Source organism: Nestor notabilis, unplaced genomic scaffold (genome assembly GCF_000696875.1).
Source record: "Nestor notabilis isolate BGI_N333 unplaced genomic scaffold, ASM69687v1 scaffold19211, whole genome shotgun sequence".
In the NCBI taxonomy this organism is placed as follows: Eukaryota; Metazoa; Chordata; class Aves; order Psittaciformes; family Psittacidae; genus Nestor; species Nestor notabilis.
Genome location: NW_009916281.1, coordinates 37023 through 46231, shown reverse-complemented (window position 1 = coordinate 46231; position 9209 = coordinate 37023). Strand labels below are relative to the sequence as shown.

General features: G+C 41.3%; 1 protein-coding gene across 1 annotated transcript; it reads right to left on the bottom strand.

The window, feature by feature from the left end:
- Positions 1–8216: 8216 nt before the first annotated feature.
- On the bottom strand, positions 8217–8954 carry LIN28B (lin-28 homolog B (C. elegans)). Its single transcript, XM_010024510.1, has 2 exons — positions 8947–8954; positions 8217–8586 (listed from the first exon to the last, which is right to left on the bottom strand). The coding sequence occupies exons 1-2, from the start codon at positions 8952–8954 to the stop codon at positions 8217–8219; spliced, it is 378 nt and encodes a 125-aa protein (XP_010022812.1).
- Between the last annotated feature and the right edge of the window lie 255 nt (positions 8955–9209).

The window sequence follows — 9209 nt, the reverse complement described above, 5'->3', positions numbered from 1 at the left end:
CCCCCTCCCACCCTCGCTTTGAACTGTGCCGGGGATGTGGCAGCCACAGCTTCTCTGGGCAACCTGTGCCAGCACCTCACCACCGTCACAGTGAAGAATTTTTAACTAATATCTAATCTAAATCCATCACTGAGTCCATCACTTCTTTTCCAGCTACAAACCATCTCTAGCCATTTGGTCTTACATCAAAGGACCTGCTCTATGTGTCAGGGAGGCAGGGGGGATTGTTCTGCTGTTTAATTATCCCACTACTGGAAATGTCCAGGTACTTCTGGCCCAGGCTTTTTGCTTTTTTCTCCTTCGGGGAGGAAGGCAGTGTTCAGCTCCCAGTAGTAGCCCAGTAAATGCCATCTTGCCACAGCTGGTAGGATTGCATTGTTTGGGTAGTATCTGTTTTGGGTAACACAGCCTTTGAACCATGGTCTGCCTGACAGGAGGCTGGTTTTAAAGCCAAAGCTGGATATGCTATTCCAGCATCAAAGCTGAAGGACTCTGGAGGATGAGAGTAGCAAGTTTCTCAAAATGACAATAAAGGAGAAGGCAACTCCTCATTAAACCCTCCCACCACATCCTGCCCCCCAACCCCCAAAACAAAAAACAAAAAAAACCCCAAACAAACAAACAAACAAACAAAAACCACAAAAAAAAAAAAAAAAACCAAAAAAAACCCCAAACCCCAAAGATATTGGGTCTTGTATTTTTTTTATTTTTTTTTAATAGGAAAATAAATACTGGTGCATAAAGGGACTTTCTACTCTCATAGACAAAGAGCTGGAGTTGAGGCCAGAGGAACTGGAAATGAGGCACTGCTTGTTAGCAGCAGGTTATTAAAACAAGCTGTCATGGAGCAGGGCATCTCTTTTTTTCCCTCATGAGTGTTCAGGACTGATTTGAAGCCCAGCTGGAAAACATGCTTAAAGTAGCCAAGCAAACAAGGCTCCAGTTAAAGCTGAGTGCTAAAATTCAATACAATAGTTACTGCCCTGAATTTAATAGCCTGTGTCATGCAGCAGGACAAACTAGGTAAATGACATACTTTATAGCCTTGAATTTTGGATTATTTTTAAAAAATGGATGGATACCCAAGATCAATGCTCATTACTCTTTCTGCCTAGTCCACCTTCTCCTGGCTGGTAAAATGGGAGTAATGACACCAGTTCATCTGCATTTGTTTATGAACTGTTTAGCTACTCCAGCCCTGAATATCTAGACTAAGTGCTGCACAGCAAGTATTGAATGGCCAGGAAACAAAAAAAACCCAGCTGCATGTTAACTGAGCATCAGCAGCCTGAAAATGGGCCTGGGGCTTGATAACCACTGCTCTGCAATCCTGCAGTGGGCAACGCTTGCAATAAAATAATAGAAGCAGTGTTGAGGGAACTGGTTGTCCTGGAGGTCAACAGCATTTGAAGGCAGCATATGCACCTGACAGAGCACAGCATTTTGCTGAAAAGGTGTTTAAATCAACTGGGCCATCACTTAAATAATACTAATAAGCAGAAGGAAGACATCCAGAGAATGAATTCCCTTCTCTCCACTGCAGAGTTTCTTCCTGTGCAAGCACATAGTAAAACACTGTTAAGTATGTAAGCTACTTGAAAGTACATGAAATGATTTACGTCTGGCGTATTTTATTATCAGGGAAAAGGTGACTGGTGTGGAGGGAAGGAGATAGGTTATGGAGCCTTTCATGAATCAAGAGTATTTTTTTAAATGATTGGCTTGTGTAAATAGCTCCTGGTCCCAACAGATTATGGGGAAAAATGCAGTTTGCTCAAAAAAGGCTGACTGTTTTGCCACTTAGGGTTGCAGAAAGGCTGGAAGTTCCTTGGAAGTGTGTGTCCTAAGACCTGTAGCACAGGGAAGGCAATGAACATGGTGCTTTTATAATTACTTTAAAGGCGCTGGTGTGATTATGATGTTGTTCTATTGACCAATTCAGACGTTAAACCCAAGAATTTCTTCTCATTGGCATGAATCAACTTTGTTGTGTAACATAGCAGTTACCTCATCTCTGCAAGGTTAGGATGAGGATCTTGGCTTGCAGCAGTGGATTTAAGTGTTCCTGACAATGTGTCTTTGCCTAGTGCACAAAACATGACTTCTGCCTTTAATGTGAATATGTGTTCTTAAGTGCCTGGGGGAGCTGCTGAAAGAATAAAGACTGCTGACTTCTAGATGCTCTGTGAGGGAGACATGGATGTATCACAACTAGATAGGAAGAATTAGGTGCTGCTGCTCTTCCAGGCACTCTGGTTTCAGCCACAGTTAGGCACTGTTAGAGGACTGGTTTCTCTGTTTCACTTGTTCCAAGGGCTTCTTACATGTGTGCGTGTCCAGAGCTGCACTGGAAGATTTCTCCTTCCAGTGTCATCTTGCGGATGGGTGCAGTAGATAGCAGCATGCCCAAGATGTCCCTTCTACTCCCCAGAACACATGGGTCAGGCAGGCCAATAGCACGTGTAATAAACCCATGTGAACTGCGCTCTTCAAAGTACATACTAATAAGATATTTTAAAGAAAGACTTGGTCCTTGTGACTGACCTAAGAAATGGGACTTGTGGAAGATCTTAGCCACGAGGATTCAGTCACCTCTTCCCCTTTCCAGGAAAGTGATAAAACCATTTGGGTACAGGCTGGGGTGACGACAGGACTGGATGTGATGGGACATGTGTTTAGGACACATATTTATACCACTCTTTTTTGAGGCCATGAACTGGGGGGAGATATGGGGAAGTAAATGAAGTTTTCTGTGACTAGAAGAGTAGATGAAGGAGGGGAGATGATGGTAACCCTTCAGGCAAATGTTTGTAGTATTAGAAAAAAATCTCAGTCTTACATTTAGTCGAGATAGCTAAATGTTGCTATTAATCACATATACGTAGAGCCTTGCATCAAAACAGGCACTGGAGCTAGGATATACAAGCTCTCAAGTATTTTAATACAGTATGATGAGGCAGTGCTATCCAATTTACTGATACACTTAATGTAATCTAGAGTTGGAATTTCCAGGTAATGGTAGATAACAGCACTTTAATTTCTAAAAAAAGAAACAATCTTCAAGTAATTTTAAAGTAGTATATGTAATAGATAGGTACAAGCTTACAGATTATGGAAGAAGTAATAAAGATGGGACAAGACTTAAATACCAAAAGCTTTTCATCCCGGAGAATAACCCAACTGTCTGACAACTTTAATGACCACTGTATTCTCACAGAGAGTAAATACTAAAAGGTAGAATCTTGCAGTGCAATTTTGAATTAGCTGAATATGGTTTGGGGGGCAACTTCTGCAGCATTGCTAGTATGGATCCAGGTATGCATTAATCATTTATAGCTCCCTCCACCCAACAACAGCTTGTATAACTGAAATTATCTTCCCTGAAAATAATCTTCTAAAATTAAGTGAACATAGGTGCATATGAAAACCCCAAGTAAATAAAGAAAATCTCAAAGATTCACTGTAAATGCCAACGTTAAATGTTTTATTTTTAATCAAGTAATTCTTTAAAACCTCACAATATCCATGACTGACAGGAAAAAAAGACATTAGGCATGAAATGAGAATATAAAATACATGATATGTAGAAAGGCAATCAGTGCTTTAGTCCCTCAAGACAGTAAACAGGTGAAATGACCTTCAAAACTTCAACTCACTTTTTCTTAAAACATAAAATTCAAGTGATTTTTCTTTTATTTCACCTTGTAAACAACATACAAGTCAAAATGGACAATGAGGTAATCTATACTACAGAAGATAATTTAAAAACACTAGATAAGACACAGTATTAAAGACATATAGAAATCAGTGTTCACTTTGGTCTCTAGTATGGTTATTGTTATTATTACCACAAGCAACACTTACTAATTTAAGCCAGTCTGGTGATGTTAGTCAGCCAGTTGTTGCTTAACTTAGTAACCCAAGAGGTAGTCAAAACCATTACCCTTTGTAAAGATGGTTGCTCTTACGTTTGGTTCCCCGACAATGGTAGCAAATACCTTGGTACTTTTCAACACTCTCATAAAAGCAATGTCGAAGCTGCTAATATACAGCTCCAGTTTATATAAAAAACAGAAACATGTGTTCATAAATCAACCTCTTGTTATCAGTCAACAGTTGTAACAGGGGTAACACAATCAACGGATCTTAAAGAAGAGGCTGTTGATATACTAAGCAAAGTAAGATCGATGCATTTAACAAGGCTCTGCTTGTTTCTAAAACAATACTCAAATCTCATTAAGACTTCTAGAAAATTAAAATCAGTGCATCTGCACATGTACATATCTTCCCAATTACTTTTATATCTAGCACAGGGGAATACATATATATTTTTTATGATAAACATTTCTTACAGATAAATTAATTAAATTAAATTTAAGATGAGATTTCCCATGTTTTTTTATAATTCTTCTTACAAAGAATGTTACAAGATTTATAAACACTTTTTATAGGGCTCTATTCACAAAACTAAGTATGACTAAGCAGGAACTCCAGGATAACACTGGTGCAGAGTAGAACTGGGCTGAAAAAGGTGGCCTGCAAAGGGAAGAGGTAAGATCCAAATGTGGTGTTTGGCACTCCCTGAAAGCTGGCTGAAAGCAAAATTTGCAAATGGTATTGTAATGCCGGATTTACCATCAACTGCAGTGAAAAGCTATTTGGCTCCTCCTCCTCCAAATACAAGTCTTCCTCATGGCCTAACTTTTGTAGCATGTAAATAAATATCATGACCTCTCCTTGGGGGAGAGTAAAAAATACCTCACAATGTCCCTTATGATTAAATCAAATTGAGTATTTTGGGGTGGGGGAATGGGAGGGAGATTCTTTTTCCAGGTTTAACCTTAGCTATCTCCACCATTATTAGGAGAAAAATACATCTCTCTGAGCAGACATTTGAACTATTTCTACTCAAATGAGTTTTATTGTGAAAAGCATTCTGCAAGCATTCTGGCAAGGACAGGCTGGTGAACAGGCTGAGCCAATGCTGCAGAATATTCATTTTGTCTTGAGACATAAAGGAAGAATCTGAAACTGAGTCTGTGCCTCCTCCTCTAAAGGGTTCTTATCTGGAGCTGAAGGAGTATAATTAGATAGTTGGGGTTTTTTTTTCCTACTGCAGCCCAATGCCCAGTAGTTACCTGCTGCAGCTTGCACTGCTATATGTTTAACTTAGGCATGTACATTTTTGTCTCTTCTGTAGATGTATTTATTTTCATGAACAGTGCCCATAATCCTTTAGACAGAAAAATAAAAGCTTTCAAAGAAATGTTTGGAAACGTCTCATAATTTCAAACGTATGCTTCATCTTAAACAAGTATTTGCCATAATGTATGCAGTGGTGAACTATCAGTTACATATTTAGTACAGATAAAAAGTATGTACCATAGATCAACAGCCACCTTTAAGGCTAGAGCAGCACAAAGGTGTGTTTATGCAGTAAATATGAGGTAGCCTTTTGCTGTAAACAGAATAATAATTTTATTGTCACCTATGTAAACAAAGTGGGCTTGATGCTTTTGTGTTTTTATTCTTTCCCCTCCACCCCCCATCCCTCATCCCTCCCCTCCTAGAAAAGCTAAGCACCAGTAACTCTGACTGAAAGTCAGTGGGAGCTGTGGTTGCTCAGCATCTCTGAAAACTCAGACCCTGTGAATGTAAAGACGCAAATGTTCACATAAGTAACCAGTACAGAATACCACTTTATCATTTCACAGGAACTTATAATACAAAATGCTGAGATCTGATTATCAGAAATGTAGATCTATGTCAACTCAGAGGTAGTTACTAATATCAGTACATAATACTTATATAGAGATAAAAAGGTCTAAGACTATTTGGTTTGTTCTGAGTAAGCAGGTCTGTAGACTATTCTGTAAAGAAAAAACAACATTCCATGGTATATTCCCTGAGCAAAGTTCTTTGTCCTGAGTATGTTATGTAATAGTGATAACATTCTAATATATAAAAATAAAACCTTAAGCTTTCAACAATAAGATAGGGTTTGTTATGTGCTCTTAGCAGTTCAGTCTGACTTTGGTGCGCAGAGTGATTTCAAACAGCACCAATAAAAATCTGCATGTTGAAAATACTTCCTTAACTCAGCTCTGAACTTCTTATGTATAAACAGGGAATGACCATTTTTCAAATCCACAATTGCCTATTTCTATAAGGAACTTTGGTTTAAATTTTCAAAGTGACCTAAGTTTTGCATCTTTGCTGTTTAACCTGGTTTTTACACCGGCTAGAAGGTTAAGCAATGCCACTTTGATTTGTCTACATAATTTAAATAAGTTTACTATCCTTACATAAGGCAAGGAAGTTCTTCTCTATAGATATATCACATTCAATATCGTCAAAGGAAAGCTTTGCATTAGCATACTGAGAACTTCAGTATAAACCATCAAGATTCTTGCAAACCCTGGCATGGGAATTCACACAAAATAATTCTCTTCAAATTGTGCCTTTCACCGAGGCATTTGATGACTACCTGTTTACTGAAGCAGCAGCAGCAACAGTAAAAGTCTCATCTGGCAGGACAAGTGGGAAGGGGAAGTCCACGTAATGAGCCAGTTGCATACCTGTTGTAACTAGTGGCTGCAAAAGAGTTACCACGGGTAGGATTTTGGCTCGCTGTAGGCTTTCATGCAGGCTGTTTCTTTAGTTTGATTATCCAAGCTTAAACCTACCCGACACTTCCAAGCTTTAACAGCCTGTGTTTATTGCCAATGTTAAGGATTATACAGGTTTCTCTAATTAACTTACATCCACAATGGGATTTGTCAAAGTATGTTATCTTACGTATGACTTGGTAATTCAGAAGTTACAAATGGAAAGCGACTTGAAGTTTTGATAGGCTCCAACTCTATTAACCCCGAGCAAGGGCTGCAGCCCAGGGAGTCTCACTCTGAGGCCACAGATCTTTCTGCTCTTTAATGCAGAAGTGTGTGGTCCCAGCACACTCTGGACCAAGGCTGGTCAGCAACAGCCCCCAGTTCACAAAAAGAAGACGATGCCCAGGGCTTCTGGCAAATCTGCACGTCCCTTCACTCAGGCTTGTCTACAGCAGACACCTGTCCTTCTTGACTGTACTCATGCTGTATCATCAGCAAGTGAGGCTGGCTGAGCAACCCAAGCACCCATCTACCTTTATTCTTAAGAAACTATCCCAAGATCTCATTAGTTTTGCATTTCATTTTCTTTAAAACCAGAACATACAACAACAACAAAAATCCCTAGGTAGTTCTCTCCATGGCATTTCAACAGAAAACAAGAGGGAAGTCCCATTAGATTGGGGGATACTACTTGGGACCAAGAGAAGTTGCTGCTGCTGCTGCTGCTACTGCCACCAAGGTCCTCTAAATGTTCACAGAATACAAAGGGTTAAACAGGATGGTATCCTGATACCACTCAATAGGGTCTGTTTGTTAACAACTTGTACATTCTCCTCTACACAACAGTCATCTAAATTACAGTTACAACCATATTAATTTAACAAATTTTTTTGAGAAACCAGCACAGAAACTACACATTCATTGTCTTTTCTGGAGCTTTAAACTCCTCACCCACAAAGGATGGTGGCAATGAGAGCCATGTTGAATCATGACACTGCCCTGCATGGGCACAGGAAAGGGAGCGGTTCTGATGCTTTGTGGAGATGAGAAAGAAAACCACTCAAATTGATGGTATGGGGGATGTCTCAGTATCTTTAGTACCATATGGCGGCTTTAAAATATGAAAGTAACCTTTGGATCACAAGAGAAGTAACAGTCTTGATCTCAGTTCTGTGTGTGGTTTATCAGGTTTGTTTTTTTCTGAGTGAGATTTCTTGGGTTTTCTTCTTTGTTTTTGAATGTTTGGAAAGAGGTTCTAGGAATGAGTTCATGAATGTTTGTGGATACTGTGCCTATTGCTTCACAGTGATGTCTGTGGGAGCTGGAGAGTGGTCTGATGGAAAAAATATGTATTTATAGATATGTACACATACACACACGCGCGTGCACACTCATACACACACATACAGAAGGTAAAACGTAATGCACCCTGATCAAATGTATTTTGCTTGGAGTGATTTGTCTATTAAAGAAAAAAAAATTCACAGTTCCTCAACAGTAGTTAAAATTCCAGGTCAGCTACTGATAATGAAATTATTTCCCCTGTACTTGCATGAGGTAGACATCCCAAGAGGATAAAGAAAATGGAAAGTTATGACAAATGCTTTAAGTTTTTTTTCTTTTCTGAACAGAAGGCCCCTTTCTGCTCGGTTCTTCAGGTGACGCAGACAACTTACTTGATGAAGCTTCCTGTGGTGACCTGCCCGAGCGCTCCGAGTTTTCCGACCTGCCCTCCTGCGAGTACAGTGGAGATGAGTAACCGTGCATTCCTCCCCCTTCTCTCAGGAAAGCAGAAGTGGAAGGCTGTGGTTCAGCTTCATGTCTTCCCTGAGAACTAGTGGGCTGCTGCGAGACAGTTTTATGGGGGCAGTTAGCCACCATGTGCATGATGCTCTGACAGTAATGGCACTTCTTTGGCTGCGGAGGTAAACTACATTCTTTAGCGTGGTGGTCGAGGCCACCACAGTTGTAGCATCTAAAAAGAGAGAGACAACTAGTTATAAAATGCAATAATTAAATGATAAGAGGTGTTCTACTGGGTAAGGTCAGCGTGCATAAGCGTGCATAAGGTCTGCTGGTGAAGCAGCGTGAGTTTTGTTTTTTAAGTAAGTCCCTTGGAAGGTGCCCCTTCGTCGCACCGGTGCCGCAACCCGCCTTGTGCTTGCGAGCGGGAGCCGTTTGCCGGTTCCCCGTCCGACGCCTCAGCCCTCCCCACAGGCCGCCCCACTAGAGGGCACCAGATATCCAGCCATCCCGCCGCGCCGCCGGCGTCTCTCCACCCGGGTACTGATGGCACTAAACGCCTGCGAGTGCTTCAGCGCCTGGCAGGACCAACATCGCCATGCGGGGCGCGGAGAGGAGGCGAGGCGGTCATCAGCGCCAGCCTCTCCACCCTGAGGCGGCTTCACCCTGGGTGCACCCGTCGCCTGTCGGGGCCATAAAGGAACGTGCAGAGAGGAGATACTCAGCACCACACGCCGCTTTTAGTCAGGGAAACCCAAACGTGGAGGAAGGATGCGGTGCCCGGTCAGTAGCCGGGCTCTCGCCCAGGGCCCGGCCCCTTGCTTCCTCTGGCTCAGCCAAGGCACGGAGAGGCAA